The sequence below is a fragment of the Chiloscyllium plagiosum genome, unplaced genomic scaffold (genome assembly GCF_037043375.1).
Source record: "Chiloscyllium plagiosum isolate Xiang-an unplaced genomic scaffold, Cpla_swu_hap1 HiC_scaffold_5, whole genome shotgun sequence".
Taxonomy (NCBI): Eukaryota; Metazoa; Chordata; class Chondrichthyes; order Orectolobiformes; family Hemiscylliidae; genus Chiloscyllium; species Chiloscyllium plagiosum.
In genome coordinates this window covers 14,666,354-14,689,535 of record NW_028270143.1, presented here as the reverse complement: position 1 = coordinate 14,689,535, position 23,182 = coordinate 14,666,354, and the positions used below count along the sequence as shown (strand labels likewise).

The following is a 23,182-nucleotide window of genomic DNA, read 5'->3' as shown; positions in this document are numbered from 1 at the left end:
ACGTAATCCTGGGGAGCCGTTAGAGCTATGGCTAATTCGGCTCCTCGAGGAAGGGGGGCAACAAGTGCAGGTAGACTATCAGGATGCTCCCAAGTTTGGTGGACTAGCAAAGGATGCTGCCATAGACCTGGGGTACCGCAACCAAGCCAAGGATATGGTAATAGATCGCAGTATGGGGACCCTATTTGGGATGTATGCCAGGGCAGTGGCCGAACAGTATCCCTTCCCGTCCGATTGGCCCCCCTTGGAAGGAACTTGGACAACGATTAAGGAAGGGGTTCAGAGGCTAACCCGTTTGTGTGTGCGGGATGCCCTGTTGCTGGGAGTGCTGGACGAGGTAGATAACACAAATGTTAGTAGACAGACTAGAGACCACCTAGTGAAGACTGCCCCCCCCCATTATAAACCACTGTTATTAACCATAATGTTGAGTGGACGGGGAGAAACCCTAGGAGATGCCCGTAGTATGATGAGGGAGATGGGTGGTTTGGGGGATTGGGGACCCACAACCCGTGCTTCTCAGGGGGGCACGGAGGGGCGTCGCCCTGAGGCTCGGGCAGGGGGAAAAGTAAACCCTAATCAAGGAAGTAACCAAGGCCCCTCACGGCGTGCTTTGTGGCAAGCTTTGATACGGGCGCAGGTCCCAGCATCGGAGATTGATGGCCTACCTACACCGGAATTAAAAGACTTATGCAGACGAAAGGGACTGAAGGTGTCCCGGGTAGAGACGGAGTCCCGACCCACTATGGAAGACCTAGTGGAATTACTAACACAAAAATGTCAGACACGGGGTCCGGTTGTTAATGAGCCTCGAAGGGGTAGAACTTCCACTTCCCAGCGGTGGGAATCCTCGGAGGACGAGGAGGAGGAGGAGGTACGGCCTCCCCTCCGAGAGTGTTATAAAGTGGATAGGCGTGGCCGGAAACCTAGTAAGAAAGGCAAGAACAAAGAAGGGCGAGGCAAACGTCTTTACCCAGTGCTGTCTGGGGAAGATGAATGGGAGGAACAATAGGAATCACACCTATTTGTTGACCACTTATAGCAGTGCTCGCCACTTTACCAAGGTGCAGTGGAAAGTGCTGAGGAATCCCTGGAACATTTCCCTGGATCGGTTTAAGCGGGCATTGGACCGATCTGAGGAGCTTAAGCAGATATTACGAAAGCATCAAACCAATGTCACCAAGGTTACGGTGTCTACCTTTATACATGGACAGGAGGTAGTACATGCTGCCCGTGTAGTGGACGTGGAGTCAGCTCATCATTGGTGGGACATATTGAGTGGTATGTCCTCCACTGCGGGGACATTCCTGTTCCCACCCTTGTCGATCCTGGTAGCGGTCCTGGTGATTTTAACATGCTGTAATGTCCTGACTTGCTTGTATATTTGGCGTGTACGTAGGCGCTTGTTAGAAAGAATACATATGGGCATAATGTAACACATGTATTGGGTCAAGCAGTGGAATGTGGTGTAAAATTATGTCCCAATACATGTGTGAATCATTATGCAACACATGTATTGGGCCAAGCAGTGGAATGTGGTGAAAGGGTTAAAATTGTGTCCCAATACATGTGTGAATCTAACCGAAAATGGAAGGTGTCGCTTAGTCCCGTGTGAATCTTGTTATACACCTTCCCGTGTGAATCTTCTTATCTGTATGTAACCAGAATGGAATGTGTTTTTTAGCCTTGCTCTGCTGTTCACATGAATGTTTATATCTGGAAAAGGGTATATCAGCTGGAGAAGTCTCCAGTTCGGTAGAGTCTGCTCCGGGGTTACGTTTAACCGCCGAGCGTGGGTTGTTGGCAACCGCTCTACGAGAACTGACGGCTCCCAGTTTTGGTAACATGTAGAGTGAGTATAAGCCAGACCCGTTGTAAGTACGAGACTGGTTGTGGTGACACTGCGGGGAATAAAACACTTATATTCTAGCAGACTCGCCTCTTGGCTGTTTGTTCTGTGTCAGACTACTTTCCTGCGAGCCTGGTCCTTGACCTTGAGAATTTTTTAAAACAGCATGTTAAGTCTTAAACAGTTGAGTGAAAGAGTAAATGTCATCTGAGCTACAGTTGATGAAAAATAACAAAGCATTATATGATGTGTGTGACATATACCTATGAGGTTTTCATCCCAAAAGAATCGTTTATGGTTATGACCTTGTCCCATGCCAGTGTTTGGTGTACAATTATCAGATGTGTATGTTCCCCTAGTTTTGATGAATAGTCAGTGAACTGATGATGTATGAGCTATTTTGTGCTGCATCTCCTTGTGTTTTAAATGTGAAATATGACAGGTGTGGAGCAAGCAATGCAAATTGGTTATTGCAATAACAGACATACAATGTACATGAGGCATCCGATGACAATCAATCTTGTGTCTATCAGCCCTCTGCAGTAGCAAGACTATCTCAGATACAGAGAGAGGGTCATGATAGTGGTACATATTCTGGCAAGATCATTCATTTTGTTACAGATTCTCTTGAGCTGCACTTGGGTGCTGATGTCTGCAGACAGATATGTCCAGTCTACCTTCATGAGTTAGGAAGACATCCTTAATTTTCTTTCTCTACTGGACAGCCTCTAGCAGAACCTCCAAGAGGGCATCACCATAGCATGGTTCCACATTCTGCCTGGTTTCTGACATCTCAAGGAGTGGTTAGGGGTGAATTAGCAGAGGCTGAATGATGCAGAGATTGAAATGCTGTCCAGCTGTCTTTCAAAGCCCCTAAAGTCCTGATAAGAGGTAGATGTTCCAGCCTTCTTGCCCGTAAAACGTTCCTGATGTAGTGCATGCAATGAGCTGCGAAAAGTGTAACTGACGAGCAAACCCAATCCAACCCTATACAGATGTTTCTCCCATTTTCAGGCCTGCCTGCACATTCAGTCTTGAACACAGGATTTTACCCAAAGTAATAATACTGCTGGACTAATAACCCAGAGGCTTAGAATCCTTACAGTGCAGCTACAGGACATTTGGCCAATGAAGTTTACACTGACCCTCTGAACAGCATTCCACACAGGCCCACCCCATCCCCGTAATCCTGCATTCCCCATGGTTAATCCACCTAGTCTACATATCACTGGACACATGGGCAATTTAACATGGCCAACCTAGCTAACCTGCATATCTTTGGACTGTAGGAGGAAACCGAACAGAAACCCATGCAGACACGAGGAGATTGTACAAACCCTGCACAGGCAGTTATTCAAAGCTGGTTTTGAACCCAGTGCTAACCACTATGCCACCATGTCACCCCCACTGGCTTGAACCAATGTTCTGCAGACAACAGTTCAAATCACACCATTACAACAATTTTAATTAATTGATTAAACATGGAATAAAAATCAAGGAACAGTATTGCAGATGATTAAAATTTGGATTACCTGTTTCACTATTTCTGATTTGGAATTATTCTAATCTTAGCATAACTCCTGGAGTAATTCTGATTTGGAGTAACTCTGATCTGGAATGAATCTGACCCTGGAGGAAACATGATCCTGAAGTGATTCTGGTCTGTAGAAACTCTGATACTGGAATAACTCTGATCCTGAAGTAATTCTAATCTAGAGGAACTAAATTTTGATTCTGATCCGGATTAGAATTACTCCAGATACTGGAGTGATTCTGATCCCAGAGTAATTTTGATCTGGAGTAATTGTAATCCTGATACTGGAATATTTTGTTCCTGATGTAATTATAATCTGGAGTAATCCTGATCCTGAAGTAATTCTGATCCTGGAGTAATTATGATCTTGAAACTGGAATAATTCTAATCCTGTAGTAATTCTGATCTTGAAACTGGAGTAATTTTGAACCTGAAGTAACTCTGATCCTGGAGTAATTTTGATCCTGAAGTAATTCTGATCCCGAAGTAATTCTGATCCCGAAGTAATTCTGATCCCGAAGTAATTCTGATCCCGAAGTAACTCTGATCCTGGAGTAATTCTGATCTTGAAACTGGAGTAATTCTAATCCTGAAGTAATTCTGATTCTAGAGAAATTCTGATCCTAGAGTAACTCTGATCTTGATCCTGGAGTAATTCTGATTCTGGAGTAACTCTGTTCCTGGAGTAACTCTTTTTCTTGAATCTGGAGTAATTCTGATCCTGGAGTAACTCTGATCTTGATCCTGGAGTAACTCTGCCCCTGGAGTAACTCTGATCTTGATCCTGGAGTAACTCTGCCCCTGGAGTAACTCTGATCTTGATCCTGGAGTAACTCTGCCCCTGGAGTAACTCTGATCTTGATCCTGGAGTAACTCTGCCCCTGGAGTAACTCTGATCTTGATCCTGGAGTAACTCTGACCCTGGAGTAATAATATCCTGATTCTCTATATTGTGAGGAACGGGGACCTGAGCAGATACGCAGAAGCTGTCTATGCAGCTGCCACGTTTGATATACTGTATTCCTGTAGTTTTTTTTTCTCTCTGTCTGAATGAAGGTGGGGTGGGTGACCCGTTCTGCCTTCTGTGACGATCTGCGGTGGCCGGCTGGCTCCGTGCTCGTTGAAGGCCCGCTGGACTTCAGCGGCCTACCCGACCCGCTGCCGGCGGCTGTTAGTGGGAGCTGGGGTCCGGCCTGGCTGTTGTCGCGCGTACAAGTGCGTCATCAGCTGTGCGACTGAGGAGCAGGGAGTGAGAGGGGGGTGGGTGGAGGAATGGCGTCGTTGCGGGGCCCGAGTGGGGAGTGAGGGCGAGCGCCGAGTGCAGCCGCTCCCTGGGAACAATGATGCCCGGAGAATCCCGCTCGCAGGCGGCCGACGCCGTGACCGCGGGCTCAGCTTCCTGCGTGAACTGCGACACCTTGCAGCAGGTAAAGCGCGCGGCTCATTGTCCGTGACGACGCCGCCGCCGCCGCCGGGGATCGATGTCACGTTGGGCTAGTGGCTGGAACCAGACAAACAACAAGGAGTTAGCGGGCAGGGGGGGCCGGGGGAGGCCGGGGTACGGGGGGCGGGAGGCCGGGGTACGGGGGGCGGGCGTCCGTCCGCGACTGAAACACGGCAGCACTCGGTGGAGATCACTGCCCCTGTGGCGCTGAGTAAGGCTCAAGGAGGCGAGAGTGGAAGCGAACCCCCGTTTGGGCTGAAGTCGGGGGTGATGTGTTACACAGACCGCAAACTAAAACAGAGAGCAGCGAATCATAACATGAGGGAACAAAGGGATGCGCTAACATGTATTGTGGTAACAACGCATTGCCATGCTGCCGTCGATTATTATTGATTAGAATTCAGGTGAATAGATTGTAACAAAAGCATCGGATTGTAACGCAAATAAGGGAGTGACAGGTTCTCACTGAGCCATGCAGAGTGGCGGCTTGCAATAGCAACCATTGGATTGCTTATTCCTGATGGAGGGCTTTTTGCCCGATTTCGCTGCCCCTCGGATGCTGCCCGAACTGCTGTGCTCTTCCAGCGCCACTGATCCAGAATCTGGTCTCCCAGCGTCTGCAGGTCATTGTTTTTAACCTCCGCTGTAGAAAGTGATCTGTTAAATTCAAGGCGAGCGCAGGTGTGACGGATCAAGATTGGGGGTGCCTGTGTTCTCTGTCTCAAAATGCTTTACAGTCAGTTGAGTCCTTGCAGGGCATTCGTTACTGTCATGAAGGGAAAGTGACATGCAATTTGCACGCTGCAAGGTCTGTTAAAAAGAAATATGGTCATGACCAGATCATCAATTTTAGTGATGACCGTTGAGCCATAAGTGTTGACCTGAGTGCCCAAGAAATCTTAGTATTCTGTTTTGAGTTGTGTTGTGTGATCTTTCATAACCACCTCAGAGAAAAACTTCCAACTGTGAAGCATAGAAATTTAATCTTTCTTTGTGTTCGGCTTCCTAGTGTAGTACTTGAATTTTCAATTCTAAAACAACTATTGCCTTATGATAAATTATAGATTGCAATACAAAGTAATTTAACATTAAATTATAACTGCATTGTCATAGAGCTTTATAGTGTGCATGGTATACAATTTATTTTACTGTTTAAGATTATGATACAAAGAGAATATGTGCACTTAGATTTTTCTGTAAGTTGCATTGTTTCCACTTCCATACTTTGTGCATCCTTTGCACTGGATTTTTAAAAAATAAGTATAATTGTCATTTTTAAATTATGTTTTTTTAGATCTACAAGCCATATAATTCAAAAGATGGCTTGTGTATTTCCTGGTAATTGTCTATGTATCCAACAGTAAAGTGTTTGACCTGACTCTCTGAAAACATAGAAATATGTGAAACTATTAATCACTTTCTAGAACTCTATCGTAATACCTTCTTCTGACTGCTTATCTTTGAAATAATTTGGAGATGCCAGTGTTGGACTGGGGTACACAAAGTTAAAAATCACACAACACCAGGTTATAGTCCAACAGGTTTAATTGGAAGCACACTAGCTTTCGGAGCGACGCTCCTTCATCAGGTGATAGTGCTAATTGGAAGCACACTCGCTTTCGGAGTATCTTTGAAAAGTACTGATCATGTATAACTTAAAATTTTATTTTATAAATATTTTCAGATATGTCTCGTGTTAGAAATAATTGGTATCCTTGAATAATTTATGCCTGAAATTCTATATGCTTTGCTATATTGTATAAGTTAGTGTTGCATTTATAAGTTCAAAAACAAAATAAAAATTATATTAAATTGAGGGCAGTGATAGTTTATATCTCACTGAAAATGGGGCAGAAGTCATCCCTCAACCCTACAATGCCCTGATTAAACCAGACCTATAGTATTTTGGGCAGTTCTGGATACCACATTTTAAAGGCATTTTAACAAGGATTTTGGAAGGAGTGCATCATATTTTTACCAGAGTTTGTTTATAAGCTCATATATGTATGGGCGTTATCATCACTAGAATTTCCAGGATTTGCTGCCCTTTTTTTTTGAAGGTAGTGTGGACTGCTGCGTTGAACCGCTGCAGTCCACGTGAAGGAGGAACACAATGCTTTGAAGGTTTTCATTCGGTGACAGTGAGGTTGGTAAGGGTTTGGAATTGTCTTAAGACAGTAAGATGTAGGAGCAGAAGTAGTCTATTCAGCAAGTACAGTCTTCTCTAAGATCATGGCTGATCCAGTAATTCTCAATTCTACTTTCCTACCTGCTCACCAAAACCCTTGAGTCCCTTACTGACTTAAAATGTCTGTGTTATCCTTGAGTAGATGCAACCATCCAGCCTATATGCAGTAAATAATTCTATAGGTTGGTTACTGTCTGATAGAAGAAGTATCATCCTCCCCTCTGTCTTAAATAGATGACCACTTGTTCAGACATTATGCCCTTTGGTCATAGACTTTCTGACATCTGCCTGTCAAGTCCGTAAGAACCTCTGTGTTTCAACAAGGGCTGTTCTCATTGTTCTCAACAGCGACGAGTACAAGCCCAACTTACTTCACTTTTTCGAATAGGAAGATGCCTCCAGATATGGGATCTGCGCAGTGAACCTTGTCTAGATCACCTCTCATGCCAGTATAGTTTTGCTTAAATAGGGGACCCTACTGTGGTACTATTCCTGGTGTGGCCTGACCTGTTCCTTATAGAGTTTTAACAAGACTTCCTATTTTTACACTGCATTCCCTTTGAGGGGTGCGTAGGTTAAGTTATTTTATTTTACATTAGGATTAATCCACGGCACAACATCTTGAGCCAAAGGGCCTGTTCTATGCTGTACTTTTCTATGTTCTATATTCTATGAAATAATGGTAAAAGATCAATTGGTCTTTCCTATTTTTCAATGAACTTGGCTGCTAGGTTTTTCTGATTTATGCACAGGGGTCCCACATCTTTCTGTGCTGCAATTTCCTGCTGCTTTCCCCATTTAAAAAATATTTAGCTGTTCTATTTTTCTTGGAAAAATGCATAACTTTATACTTTTCCATCTACCAAGTTTTTGACAATTCTCTTAACCTGTCAATATTTCCCACTGTAGTCTGTGTTATCCTCACTACTTGAAGTTGCGCCTATTTTGAGTCATCTACAAACTTGGTAACAGCTCGTTCACTTCCTTCATCTAAGTCATTGATATATGTTGTAAATAATTCTGCCCCAGCACTGATCCCTGTGGCACTCTTGTTACAAGTTGCCATTTTGAAAATGCCCCTTTTGTCCCAATTGTCTAGCTTTTATTAGCTAGTCTTTTATCCATGCTAATAAAGTACTTTACTGGCAAAACTATACTGGCATGAGAGGTGATCTAGACAAGATTCACTGCGCAGATCCCATATCTGGAGGCATCTTCCTATTCGAAAAAGTGAAGTAAGTTGGGCTTGTACTCGTCGCTGTTGAGAACAATGAGAACAGCCCTTGTTGAAACACAGAGGTTCTTACGGACTTGACAGGCAGATGTCAGAAAGTCTATGACCAAAGGGCATAATGTCTGAACAAGTGGTCATCTATTTAAGACAGAGGGGAGGATGATACTACTTCTATCAGACAGTAACCAACCTATAGAATTATTTACTGCATAGAGGCTGGAGTATGCTCAAGGATAATGTGACATTTTCCCAATGTCACATTAAATTGACTGGCCTATAGTTATTTGATATTTTTGTTGTCTTCCCTTGATTGAATAGAGGTGTTACATTAGCAGCTTTCCAATTCTCTCCCCCTTTTCCTGAACCTAAGGATTCTTGGAAGATTGCTACCATTACATTCACTAGTTTTGTGGCTGTTTCCTTTAAAATTCTAGTGTGTAACCCATCAGGTCCCTTTTAGTTTTCCTAGTTTTTTTTAATAGTGATCATTATAATTTTTTTTTCTTCGTCCCACTTGGGCCCCTTGATTATTGAGGGTGCTTTTAATATCTTGTACCATGCAGAGACATCCTAAAGAGATGTGCTGTTTGATGTGACCCACCAGTCATTGGGTGTACAACTTTCATACCTGGCATTACACTGCCACTGAAATTCAAATACCAAATGCCTCATTTGTGTGATAGGTGAAATGTCTTCTTGGCTTGATGGAGGCATCTTGATATTATTGCATAGTAGCAGTGTGTAATGTTTAACTTTTCCACTTGCTCCAGGGTTGTGTAATAAATAACCTCTTTAAGCAAGTTGTTTAGAAAATATCTATAATGGCTAGCTTCACCAATTAATGAAATTTAAGGGACACCTTATTTTGTGGGAATTTGAGATAGAGTTGGCACTTTTTTACCACTGAACAACTTAGTAATGTGGTACATGAATTTCAGCACAGGCGTGATGGCAGGTAAGTAAAACATATATCTCAATGACAGGTTAATCATATTGAATAACTTGACTCTTCCGTTCATAGTTGGTAAAGCTTTGATCATACTTCCTGTTTGTCCCACGTCAAGTAAGTTAGCCACCAGGATACACGAACACCAGCTAGCCACAAAAAAGATATGACCTTCTCTCCTCGTAGCCCTGCACACGGAGGAAAAAAATCACCATTTCGACTGGGACAACACATCTATCCTGGGGCAGGCTAAGCAAAGACATGGCAGAGAATTCCTAGAGGCCTGGCACTCCAACCACAAAGCCATAAACAAACACATGCGAACAGGAAATGACATCGCCACAAACCCCAGGAACCCCATCCAGGACAAACATATAAATAGAAAGCAGGAGACAACAGCTTCGCTTCACTTGGAGGTTGCCACTGATGACGTTACCTAGCCAGGTAATGAAATGTCTGGATATCAAACCTACAGTTCAGCGAGCAAACCTACACCCTATACTTGATCAGCCTTGCAAAATTCAGAACATAGGGTCCAGGATGAAATGAACAATCCCACATGAGCCAAGAACCAAGCAAACAACCAATTTAGGATGATCATTTGACCTTGCAATATTCCTCATTGATTTTATCAAAACTTAATGTATTCATTACCAGTTCTTGATACTTCGCAGACGAAAGAAACTTGTCCAGGCATAGCACCTTTTCAGTTTTAATTGGAAAACTGTTTGTTGATGCATTCTCCATGATATTGTCAAAACCAAAGTTGAGTTACCTTTTTAAAAATTTAAACAAAAGTTTGGGGGTAACATTTTCCATAGTGCACTTTCTATAGCAACATTTTGGTTAATCAGATGGCCAAACAATGAGCATCTGATCTTGGATAGTATAGGGCACCCTCACTTAAACTTGTGATTGTATTGGTGAAAGTCGCAATTTTAAGTAGGTTCCCGCAGGAATCGATGTTCATGTCAGGTTAGATTACTTTTAGACTTCTCTTGCCTGGTCAATGACTGCTGAAGTGCTATGCCAAAAATGTGCAGTATTATACATTCCTAGCTGAAGTAATGTGCAAAGTTGTACATCTCTACACAAAAAAATACCATATACAGTGTAATAGATTGTCACAATTCAAAAGATTTATTCATATTGGGAAAGGAAAGGACTGATTAGGAATAGTCAATATGGCTTTTTGCATGGGAAATCATGTCTTACTAACTTGATTGAGTTTTTTTTTGAAGAAATAGCGAAGAGGATTGAGAAGGCCAGAATGGTAGACATGATCTGTATGAACTTCAGTAAGGGCGTTCGACAAGGTTCCTCATGGTGCACTGGCTGGCAAGGTTAGATCACATGAAAGACAGAGAGAACGAACCATTTGAATAACTGGCTTGAAGGTATAATACACAGGATACCTTTTTCAAGCCAAAAGACATTTCACCTATCACACAGACTGGAGGCCTGTGACCAGTGGTGTGTCAATAGGATTGGTGTTGGGTCCACTGTTTTTTGTCATTTAGATAAATGATTTGGATGTGAGCATAGGAGGTATAGTTGATAAATTTCCAGATGACACCAAAATTGAAGAGAGAGTGAACAGCGAAGAAGTGCCTCAGATCTTGAACCAAGATCACCTTACCTCAGAGTACAACAGGATCTTGATCAGATGGGCTAATGGGCTGAGCAGTGGCAGATGGAATTTAATTTAGATAAGTGTGAGATGCTGCATTTTGGAAATGCAAATCAGGACAGGAGGTATACACTTAATGGTAAGAGAGTGCAGTTCATAGTTCCTTGAAAGTGGAGTCCCAGGTAGATAACATGGTGAAGAAGGTGTTTGGTATGCTTTCCTTTATTGGGCAGAGCATTGAGTATAGGGGTGGGAGGTCTTTGTTGTGGCTGTACAGGACATTGGTTGGACCATTTTTTGAATATTGTGTGCAGTTCTGGTCTCTCTGGTATAGGAAGGCTGTTGTGAAACTTGAAAGGGTTCAGAAAACATTTACAAGGATGTTGCCAGAGTTGGAGAATTTGAGCTATAGGGAGAGGCTGAACAGGCTGGGGCTGTTTTCCCTGGAGTGTCGGAGGCTGAGTGGTGACCTTATAGAGGTTTATAAAGTCACAAGTGACATGGATAGGGTGAATAGGCAAGGTATTTGCCCTAGGTTGGGGGAGCCCAGAACCAGAGGGCATAGGTTTAGGGTGAGAGGTGATAGATTTGAAAGGGATCTAAGGAGCAACTTTTTCACGCAGAAGGTGGTGCGTGTATGTAGTGAGCTGCCAGAGGATGCGGTGGAGGCTGGTACATTACAACATTTAAAAGACATTGGTATATCTATAAGAAAGGTACAGAGGGTTATGGGTCACATGTTAGCAAATGGGCCTAGATTAACTTAGGCTATCTGGTCAGCATGGGCAAGTTAGACCGAAGGGCCTGTTTACATGTTGTACATATCTATGACTATTGAAGGCACTTTTAGATTGACCAAGCACCATCTAGTGGCAAATTTGGTCAGTGCAGACATCAGCTAGCCTGAATTACTTGCACCAACCAATCTCTGCCACAAGATGGAGCATAGGACTTGAATGCAGGTGCAGCTGAAGAACCAACCCCAGGCTAAGGTAAAAACATAGCGGGGAGTTTTAGCAGCCAGGAGGTCATCTGAGTGTAGTGTTATCGAACCACAACTGAGACCACAAATCTCCTTCGGTAATGTTGTTTATCAACATTTCTCTTTCAATTCAGTTAAGTGTGAGATAAGAAATCATTTATTCCAGTAGATTTATATAGTATTCAAGGAAAAATATTTTGCATAAAGTACTTAGAATTATTGTATTTGTTTTATCAAAGGGAGGTAGAAGATTCTGATTTGTGGATCATTCTGATAGTTACACTGCCAGTTAGTGAAAATTTTACTATGTATTATTTCTTTCAGGTTATTGAAATGCAAATTTTTGTGCAAATCCATCTTGGAATTATCAGCATGTTATGCAGAGCCATTCATAATCAAGAGGGAGTCCAAGATCAACTAGTGTGTAACTAAGCTGAAAATGTGTTGCTGGAAAAGCGCAGCAGGTCAGGCAGCATCCAGGGAACAGGAGAATCAACGTTTCGGGCATAAGCCCTTCTTCAGGAATGCTCCTGTTCCTTGGATGCTGCCTGACCTGCTGCGCTTTTCCAGCAACACATTTTCAGCTCTGATCTCCAGCATCTGCAGTCCTCACTTTCTCCTAGTGTGTAACTAACCTGAGTTAGATGTTTGTGGATCATGGTTAGTCGGGTTAGACGATATGGGATCCAGGGGGAGCCAGCCAATTGGATGCAAAATTGCTTTGAAGGTAGGAGACAGAGGGTGGTGGTAGAGGGTTGCTTTTCAGACTGGACGCTTGTGACCAGTGGTGTGCCACACGGATCCGTGCTTGGTCCATTCATTTATATAAATGATTTGGATGTGAACATAGGAGATATGGTTAGTAAGTTTGCAGATGACACCAAAGTTGATGGTGTAATAGACTGCGAAGAAAGTTATCTCAGAGTGCAACAAGACTTTGATCAGATAGGCCAATGGGCTGAGGAATGGCAGATGGAGTTTAATTTAGATAAATGTGAGATGTTGCATTTTGGTAAGGAAGGGCTTTTGCCCAAAACGTCGATTAATTTACCTGCTCCTCGTATGCGGTCTAACCTGCTGTGCATTTCCAGCACCACACTCTTGACTCTAATCTCCAGCATCTACAGTCCTCACTTTCGCTGAAGACAATTAATGGTCGGGCCCTGGTGCGTATTGCCAAACAAAGAGACCTAGGAATGCAGATGCATAGTTCCCTGAAAGTGGAATTACAGGTAGACTGTAGTGAAGAAGATGTTTAGTACACTTGTCTTCATTGGTCAGAACATTTAGTATATGAGCTGGAAGGTCATGTTGCGGTTATACACTAAAAATGTTTAGGTCACTTTTAGACTACTGCATACGATCCTGGTCACCCTGGAAGGATGTTGATAAACTAGAGAGCCTGCAGAAAAGATTTACAAGGATGTTGCTGGGACTGCAGGGTTTGAGTTATATGAGATGCAGAATAGGCTGGGGCTTTTTTCTCTGGAGAATCGGAGGCTGAGGGGTGACCTTAGAGACGTTTACAAAATCGTGAGGGGCATAGATAGGGTGCGTAGCCAAGGTCTTTTCCTAGAGTGGGGGAGTCCGAAGCTAGAGGGCATGGGTTAAAACTGAGAGGGGAAAAGGACCTAAGGAGCAACTTTTTTCACGTAGAGGGTGGTGTGTGTATGGATTAACAGCCAGAGGAAGTGGTGGAGACTGCTATAATTACAACATTTAAAAGGCATCTGGACGGACTTATGAATAGGAAAGGTTTAGAGCAATACAGACTAAACACTGGCAAATGGGACTAGTCAGATTGGGATGTCTGGTCGATGCAGACACATTGGATTGGAGGGTCTGTTTCCATGCTGAACAGCTCTGACACTGTGAGTCACCTCAGCAGCATGTACATTTAGCTGTAATGTTGAGGGAGGACTGTACTGTTGGAGGTGTAATGTTAAATCAAGTTCCCAATTGCCACCTTGGGTGGACATGAAAGATCATTTGGTGCCATTTTGATGAATAGCAGGAGATTTCTCCCAAGTTGCCAAACCAATGTTTGTCCATATACTGAAGTCGGCACTGAGAACGCAGATAATGTGGTCATTTCTTTCATCTCTGTGGATGTGAATTAGTTACCAATACAATGGCAACTAATTCAGTAGTATCTCTGACTACAAGGTGTTTCGGGACATTGAGATTGTGAAAGATGGTGCAGAAATATATGTTATTTCTTATGTTGGACGTATTGATCTTGCAACTTATCATTAAATATATTTCAAGGAGTTTCAAATAATTTTAACAAACTCACTCATTTCCCTTGAAATATTTACATTTTCCCTGTATTTTGTAACATTTACTGGACCGTTGTGTTGGATTAGTTACTTATAGGAGTTGACTGGCTGACTTTGAGAGATTTAAAACTCTCAGTTTAGTAGTTGTCATCAAAATTTAAGCGCATCTTTTAAGTTTGTAACAAAAATTTATGTCATTCAGATTTGTTTGCACAAGTGCTCTTTTAATAACAGCACCTGTATTGAGGTTAGTCATAACAGCTGTTTGAAGTGAAGTTTGAAAACAAATAAGAGGTGAAAATAATAGTTAAGAGTAAATTCACTGATTTGTGGTATGACAGCAATATGAAGGATAAAGTAAGCTGGACTCTGATGGATATGTATGTAAGTCACACTCATCTACTTGTAAGAAAGATTATGACAGCTTTATTTTAATATACTTCTGAAATCACAACAGCTCTGCTCAGCATTTTCTCAGGACTGAAGTGTCAGCTAAATTTGTGTTCAACTTTTCTGATTGGAAGTTGGTTTTAATCTGTAGTGATTATTGTGCAGGAGAGAACTTAAGCACTTTCTATGATATATAAAAATGCTATTGGAGAATGTTTTGTTAAACCTAATTGTTGTACTGTGATCCAAACGAGTTGACTGCCATAGACATTAGTTCAGATCTTCCAGTCACTACCAATATTTGGCTCATTGTTGTTGGCTGCAAAGGTTTTTTTTGCCATGACCTTTTCTCATTTTTTCAGTCAGGGCATTCAATCCTGGCTGCAGCAGCAATGGGTCAGGGCAGCATTTCAAGTGGAATGAGGCATATTGGAGTACGCAACCACTATACAACATTCAGTGCCCTGTTTGGGTCTTGCAGTAGGTGGATAGGTCAGTAAGTGATGCGCTGGGAGCAGGCAGTTGTGTCAGTCATTTGGTCATGAAGTGGTGGTGGGGAGAGAGAGTTAGATCTAGTAATTATTGAATTATATCACTGATGAACCAGCATAACAGGTAACTATCCAGGTAAGTTCTGCATAGCTAGCCCAAATCACCAGCGTTGAAACCAACACAAAATACATGCATCTAGTGTCATCGACAGTGTGAATCAGTATATTTTAACTGTAAACTTCTTGGGCAATTTCTGCAACCGTGTCTGTGTGCCAAGAATTACATTGAGTCCCAATGCTGACTTAAGTGTAAATTTTGGAAGATTTGGGCCTTTGTGAAGCTGCCAAAAATAGTGGACCCCAACACGTGACACTCTGCCCTGTAAGTTTTTTCACCTATTGTCTTTTCCCAATATAATCATCTAGGGTCTGGTAAGGAAGATAACAGGTATCCCACATATTGGAGGCAAGATTGCAAAAACACATTTTTGCGATGGCTTAAGTGATGTTTGTAATTAATTGCATTCTTTCTGTTTGCTGAGGAAAAGTCTGGATTTGCAGATAATGCTTGCCACCCTGTTTTACATAAAGTACCTGTGGGAAACCTAAGCCTTGAGTTCGTGAAGCTGGTGATTTAATTAATGGTAGACACTTAGAATTATTGAATGTTATCACTCTGCATGAGGATGGCAAGAGAAACATGAGGACTGTTCAGTTTGTGGAACTGTGAAACCTTTTGATTAAATCATTGTTATCAATTGACATAATTAAAGATAGATCTGCATGTTGTACAGTGGCAGACATAAAGTCAATTACTTGAGAAACAATTTGCTTTAATAAATTATCTCGACATCAATTACCCGGTTATCAAATCTTCACATGTCTTGAAAGAAAAATACATGATCTGGGAATAACACTTCATAAGTTTGCTGCTCACTGCCTCTATAACTACTTCAGTACCCTTTCGAACTTTATCCTATCATCGCTTACTCTCATCTGGCTATGCAACCTCTTCTGAGTTCCAAACAGTTGGGTGCCCTATCCCATATTCTCAACATCTCAATTTGATTCATGTCGATGTGACTTGTCCTTAAAGCTTAGGAAACTCTTTTGTATACATAATGGAGTCAAATTTCTGCCCTTTGTTCAGCCAGGACCACCCTATCTGTTAGAACTGTGCCGGTTTGGGAAAAATTCCAGCTCCTGTCCATGAACCAACCTAGCTTTAAGGGTGTGCTGTCGGCCTGATGGGGGAAGCTGGCTTTGGCCATCAAATAAACTGGGGTGCAATAAAACAGAAATTGGTGGAGAAACTCATCAGGTCTGCTGGCTTCTGTGGAGAGAAAGCAGAGTCAGTGTTTTGGGTATTCTGACATTTCAGCAGAATGAATCATTTTCTTGGTTTTAAACTGGGCTGTAGACCAGCTACTTGATGACCATGCGCAGTAGAGATTTAGTGAAATATTTTGCTGATTTTCTGTTTCAAATGTACAGTTGTTAAATTTTTCATCTCTGTGGTCTGAAATCTTGTGCAATTCATTGTTTCTTATTTTGTGTTGCATCTATAAAGAACTTCAGGTAAACACTTCCCTGGAAGGGAGAATGAGGAAAGGTATTATGAACTAAATTGCACTATTTAAAATGGAGTGCAGTAAGTAAACGACTTGGTGACTGCTGTCGGTATTTTTAATCTGATCAAATATGTTATGACACACCCCTGGAGCAGATGGGGTTTGAAGGCTGGGCCTTTTAAAGTAGTGATGGAAAAGGATAGACCAGAACTAAAAGTTGAAGTTCTAAATTGGAGAAAGGCCAATTTTGATGGTATTAGGCAAGAGCTTTCAAAAGCTGATTGAGCGCAGAAGACGGGAATCCTTCAGAAATGAATAAACTAGAATCTAGAGAAAGTAAAGTCCTGTACGGGTGAAAGGAAAGGCTGGCAGGTGTAGGGAATGCTGGATGTCGAAAGACATTGAAGGTCTCATTAAGGAAAAGAAGGAAGCATATGACAGGTATAGACAGGATAGATCAAGTGAATCCTTAGAGTATACTTAAGAGGGAAATCAGGAGGGCAAAAAGGGGACATGAAATATCTTTGGCAAATAGAGTTAAGGAGAATCCAAAGGGTTTTTACAAATACATTAAAGACAAAAGGGTAATAAAGGAGAGAATAGGGCCCCTCAAAGATCAGCAAGGCGACGTTGTGGGGACGATACTAAACGAGTATTTTGCATCACTGTTTACAATAGAAAAGGACGTGGAAGATATAGAATGTAGGGAAATAGACGGTGACATCTTGTAAAATGTTCATATTACAGAGGAGGAAGTGCTGGATGTCTTGAAATGCATAAAAGTGGATGAATCCCCAGGACCTGATCGGGAGTACCCGAGAACTCTGTGGGAAGCTCGGGAAGTGATTGCTGGGCCTCTTGATAAGATATTTATATCATTGATAGTCACAGGTGAGATGCCGGAAGCCTGGAGGTTGGCTAACGTGGTGCCACTGTTTACAAAAGGTGGTAAAGAGGGACAGAATGTGCATGTACTTGGAAAGGCAAGGACTGGTTAGTGATAGTCAACATGGCTTTGTGAGTGGGAAATTATGTCTCACAAACTTGATTGAGTTTTTTGAGGAAGTAACAAAGAGGATTGATGAGGGCAGAGCAGTAGATGGGGTCTATATGGACTTCAGTAAGGCGTTCGACAAGGTTCCTCATGGGAGACTGATTAGCAAGGTTAGATCTCATGGAATACAGGGAGAACTAGCCATTTGGATACAGAACTGGCTCCAAGGTAGAAGACAGAGGGTGGTGGTGGAGGGTTGTTTTTCAAACTGGCGGCCTGTGACCAGTAGAGTGCCACAAGGATCGGTGCTGGGTCTACTACTTTTCATCACTTTTATATAAATGATTTGGATGTGAGGATAAGAGATATAGTTAGTAAGATTGCAGATGACACCAAAATTGGAGGTGTAGTGGACAGCAAAGAAGGTTACCTCAGATTACAACAGGATCTGGACCAGATGGGCCAATGGACTGAGAAGTGGCAGATGGAGTTTAATTCAGATAAATGCAAGGTGCTGCATTTTGGGAAAGCCAATCTTAGGAGGACTTATACACTTAATGGTAAGGTCCTAGGGAGTGTTGCTGAACAAAGAGACCTTGGAGTGCAGGTTCGTAGCTCCTTGAAAGTGGAGTCCTGATGAAGGGCTTTTGCCCAAAACGTCGATTTCGAAGCTCCTCGGATGCTGCCTGAATTGCTGTGCTCTTCCAGCACCACTGATCCAGAATCTGGTTTCCAGCATCTGCAGTCATTGTTTTTACCTAGTGAAGAAGGTGTTTGGTATGCTTTCCTTTATTGGTCAGAGTATTGAGTATAGGAATTGGGAGGTCATGTTGTGGCTATACAGCCCATTGGTTAGGCCACTTTTGGAATATTGTATGCGATTCTGGTCTTCCTATCAGAAAAATGTTGTGAAACTTAAAAGGGTTCAGAAAAGATTTACAAGGATGTTGCCAGGGTTGGAGGATTTGAGCTATAGGGAGAGGCTGAATAGGCTCCAGTTTTCCCTGGAGCATTGAAGGCTGAGGTGTGACCTTATAGAAGTTTATAAAATCATGAGGGGCATGGATAGGATAAATAGGTAAAGTATTTTCCCTGGGGTGGGGGAGTCCAGAACTAGGGTGAGAGGGGAAAGATATAAAAGAGACCTGAGGGGCAACGTTTTCACTGAGGGTAGTACGTGTACGGAATGAGCTACCAGAGGAAGTGGTGGAGGCTGGTACAATTGCAACATTTTAAAAGGCATCTGGATGGGTATATGAATAGGAAGGGTTTGGAGGGATGTGGGCTGCGCGCTGGCAGGTGGGACTAGATTGGGTTGGGATATCTGGACGGGTTGGACCGAAGGGCTTGTTTCCATGCTGTACATCTCTATGACTCTCTGACTCTTCTGGCCCAGTGTTGGATGCAGTACTGCTTTTCCACAAAATCCTCCGGCTGCTGAAGCAGACAGATCTTCAAAGGTGACAAGCAAATTTGTAAAGCTGTTTCTCAAATATAGAAGTATGAGCTTTATAATTAGAGATAATTAACGAAAGCAAACAAGTTGTGCTAAACCTTAGTAAAAACCTTGATAAAGCCTCAACTGGAGTGTTGTGACAACCTCTGGGCACTGTATTTAAGAATGTTTTCTAGGATGGTAAAAAGGTAAAGTCACTTCCCAAAGGACCATAGGGTTGCCCCCTCATATTAGAGACAACAAGTGTTGGGTTTGAGCTGAAGCTCGCCCTCACCACGCCAATAGAGAGGGGCAAGGTTGAGAAGGTAGGACCTTCAAGGTAACCTCTGCCAGTGCAGTAAATGAAGCTGCACTGTTGACATCAGTCTGCATCGCACGCCAGCCGTCCAGCTAACTGAGCTAACCAAGTTATCTGAGAAAGATAATTTCTGTGACAGGACCAGGAAAACTAGGATTGTTCATTTTAAGGTGGCAAATGTATTGTGGAACAAGTAGCTTCATTCTTTGCCTTAACAAGCTAAAAACATTATTAGCAGCAAAATATATCTTCTGGAAACGGAGCAGCGCAAAAACAAAATGCGTCGGGAGTAGTTACATAGTCTGCTGTTAAATCAGATTTGTTCCGTGACATTGTAAACTACAGATGTCATTAAAATGGTTTATTTCAGTTATCTCAAATTTATAACTTGAATATTGCTTGTGAAGTACACTGGTTTTTGCTTCCTGTGTTTTGACTCTTGTTAATTTTTTGAATCATATACATTTTTAAGTTTATATTACAGTACTTGCAGTAGTATAGAACGGATTTTGATAAGATTAAAATTTTAGATTTCTTTGATTAGTAACAGCTTTACACGATACAGGAATTTATAAAGCAAAGTTCCTTGTACTAATATTGCACCAATTTGCCAGATATATTCCATTTAATGAAAATGGAATGTCAAGCTTAGGTTTATTGTCTGTCACGTTTCTAAGTGTGACACTTTTGTCTCTGTCTCACGCATATTTAAAAAGTTAAGTAAATAAAAGCAATAATTTGGAATGTTTTGGGGAACCCTCCAGTGACACATAGTGTCATTTAGGATGTTTGCAGCTTCTTATTTGACTTCTATTGTATTTTGAAAGATATGGTAAGTTTCTGGTCTGCTGTATTAACTGCAGTAACGTTTCAAATGAGAAAACTCAATGTTTGCTTAGACTTAATGACACAACATCACTGGTTCTGCTGTTATACCCACCTGTCCTCCTTTCATCCAGACAATTTACAGCTTTATTGTTTCTTTTTATGCACGCAATCGCTGTGTTGCTTTATTATTCCCCTGTGTTGCTTTATTGAACACCGAGCCTGATCTTCAGGACACTGTTGGAGCAGGAGCACTTGACACTGATCTGATGCTGACAGTAATTTAATTTGCTGAATTGCCAATTTAATCTGTACCTTCCAACACTCACACCAACAGAGTTGAAGAGTCAAACACAGTCAAAAATCACACAACACCAGGTTATAGTCCAACAGGTTTAATTGGAAGCACACTAGCTTTCGGAGCATTGCTCCTTCATCAGGTGATTGTGGAGGGCTCGATTGTAACACAGAATTTATAGCAAAAATTTGCAGTGTGATGTAACTGAAATTATACATTGAAAAATTGATTGTCTATTAAGCCTGTCATCTGTTAGAATAAAGTGATAGTTTCACTTCTTTCATGTGTAAATCACAAAACCCTTTTGTGTGTGGGAGTGTGTGTGTCTATAAGGATGTGTGTGGGTGTCTGTGTGCATGTCTGTGTGTATGTGTAGGAATATCTGTGTGTGTGTGTAGTGCAATGGTGATCACCTGTAATGTGACATGAACCCAAGGTCCCGGTTGAGGCCCTCCCTATGGGTAGCGAACTGAGCTACCAGCCTCTGCTCGGCCACTTTCCTCTGCTGCCTGTCCCGAAGTCCACCTTGGAGGATGGTCACCCGAAGGCCCGAGGCTGAATGTCCTGGACCACTGAAGTGTTCCCCAACTGGACATTCACCCTCGGACCTTCGGGTGACTAACCTCCAAGGTGGACTTCGGGACAGGCAGCAGAGAAAAGTGGCCGAGCAGAGGCTGATAGCTAAGTTCGGTACCCACAGGGAGGGCCTCAACCGGGACCTTGGGTTCATGTCACATTACAGGTGATCACCATTGCACTACCTACACACACACACACACACACACACACACACACACACACACACACACACACACACACACACATTCTTACACATACACACAGACGTGCACACAGACACCCACACACATCCTTATAGACACACACACACTCCCACACATGCACCCCCTCACAGACTTAAGACACTCTGCACTTACTACACACAGACACACACGTACACACTTTCTCACACTCACAACCCCCACCCCAGACAAACACGCAAACACAGACAGACAAAGACCCACATGCACACACACATTTTGTGGGGTGAATTTGTACTTGCAGAGTTACATTGCACTTTGCTCAAAAACTGTATACATTCATGTAGAACTCTGTTATCTCACTTTTTAGATTAGAATCAATCTAAACATCAGGTCATAGGCAGAGAACACAGGGGGCTAACACCTTCAACATATTGTCGAGCTATCACCATTGTTAACAGCTAACCCGAGAATGCAACTTTTAAAAAAAGGGTTTTGTGATTTACACATGAAAGTAGTGAAACTATCACTGTATTCTAACAGATGAAAGGCTTAACAGACAATCAATTTTTCAATGTATAATTTCAGTTACATCACACTGCAAATTTTTGCTATAAATTCTGTGTTACAATCGATCCCTCCACAATCACCTGATGAAGGAGCGTCGCTCCGAAAGCTCGTGTGCTTCCAATTAAACCTGTTGGACTATAACCTGGTGTTGTGTGATTTTTAACTTTGTACACCCCAGTCCAACACTGGCATCTCCAAATCGCAAACGCAGTCAGGCATTCAGATATCCAGTGTAACTCCAGTGCATCCATCCACACACCTTTTAAGGTCTGTTTCCAATTGATTGACTTTCATTAAATGAAATTGTCAATCCTGATACTGCAAAACCTCTCATGATTGACAGTGTAAACACCTGACTATCATCCCTTAACCCCCGCCCTCAACCTCACCCCCACCCAATGGTGTTGTCTCCACCCCTCCTCCCCAACAATGCAGACCCCTCTCACTTGTCAGCACCTCTCCCACTCCCAACCCAACACAGAAACAGCATGTGACCCACCTCACTCTAAAACACTAATGTTGATTCTTCTGACATTGGCTGGACAGGAGCCAGGAATTCCGGAAGTTGATCCTGGAGAGGGTTTGGGGGAGGAACAACAATCAGGCACGGTAAGACCAGCAATTGTAAGTTTAAACTTGTCACATGAGGACTGCAGATGTGCGCACATTCGGACTTAATAAGGGTCTTGAGGCATATTAGTGAAGTTTCCTGAATCAGAGGCTGTTGCTGTTGCTGTCATTGAAAAGTTTTGGCCATCACTTCTTTCCACTGTTCTTTTCTGAGTGTTGTACTTTTAAAAAGTAATTGCTTCTTACAGATGCCACCTGAATAACTATTCTAACTCATTTGCTACCCTGAAATGACAATTCCATTTCTTTTATAGTGCTTTTAATATTTTTTTTAACCCCATAACACATTTTCCACAACAACTGTCCAATCAAATACATCTTCTTTCGTTATTTTCAAATATCCCCAAAAACCTGAACTCCGATTAATGACTTCTGTGTCAGGACGTCTGGCCTCCTCCCTTAATGTGTATAGAATTGCTGCTCATGTAAATGTTTTTGACTTCAATCTAGATGTTACACCATGCACATATAACTGCTATATAACTCTGTTTTGAGTTCAGCATATATTCAGACATCCTCTTGTGTATTCTTTCATTAGCCCATGGCCCCTCTAAACATTTTCTCTACTAAGGCAACTGCTTTCCTGATCAGTAGCAGACCTACATTGTTGTTCACTACATCAATGGACATTATACTCTCCACTTGCAGTTTGATATAATTGGATCACAATAGGTTCTGCCCCAACAATAATTTTACTTGGGTGTTTGATTCAATGTCTCCAGATTCTTTTCAGATGCTGACATATGTCCAGTATTCACATGCTTGCCAAAGATTCTTGTATAACCTAAGTAGCAACATTTCACAAAATAGGAGTG

At 42.3% G+C, this 23,182-nt stretch overlaps 1 protein-coding gene across 2 annotated transcripts in view; it reads left to right on the top strand.

Annotated features, from left to right (window-relative positions):
- The first annotated feature begins 4,653 nt into the window (after positions 1-4,653).
- Positions 4,654-23,182, top strand: part of ice1 (KIAA0947-like (H. sapiens)) — a 77,272-nt gene continuing 58,743 nt past the window's right edge. The window contains exons 1-2 of one of the 2 annotated variants that reach the window (XM_087987018.1): positions 4,666-4,810; positions 22,284-22,346. In XM_087987018.1, coding sequence (XP_087843144.1) covers positions 4,724-4,810; positions 22,284-22,346 — 150 coding nt within the window. In that variant the 5' untranslated portion in view covers positions 4,666-4,723. Of the gene's footprint in view, positions 4,811-22,283; positions 22,347-23,182 lie in introns of both variants that reach the window. The other variant, XM_087987019.1, reaches the window with a different exon arrangement.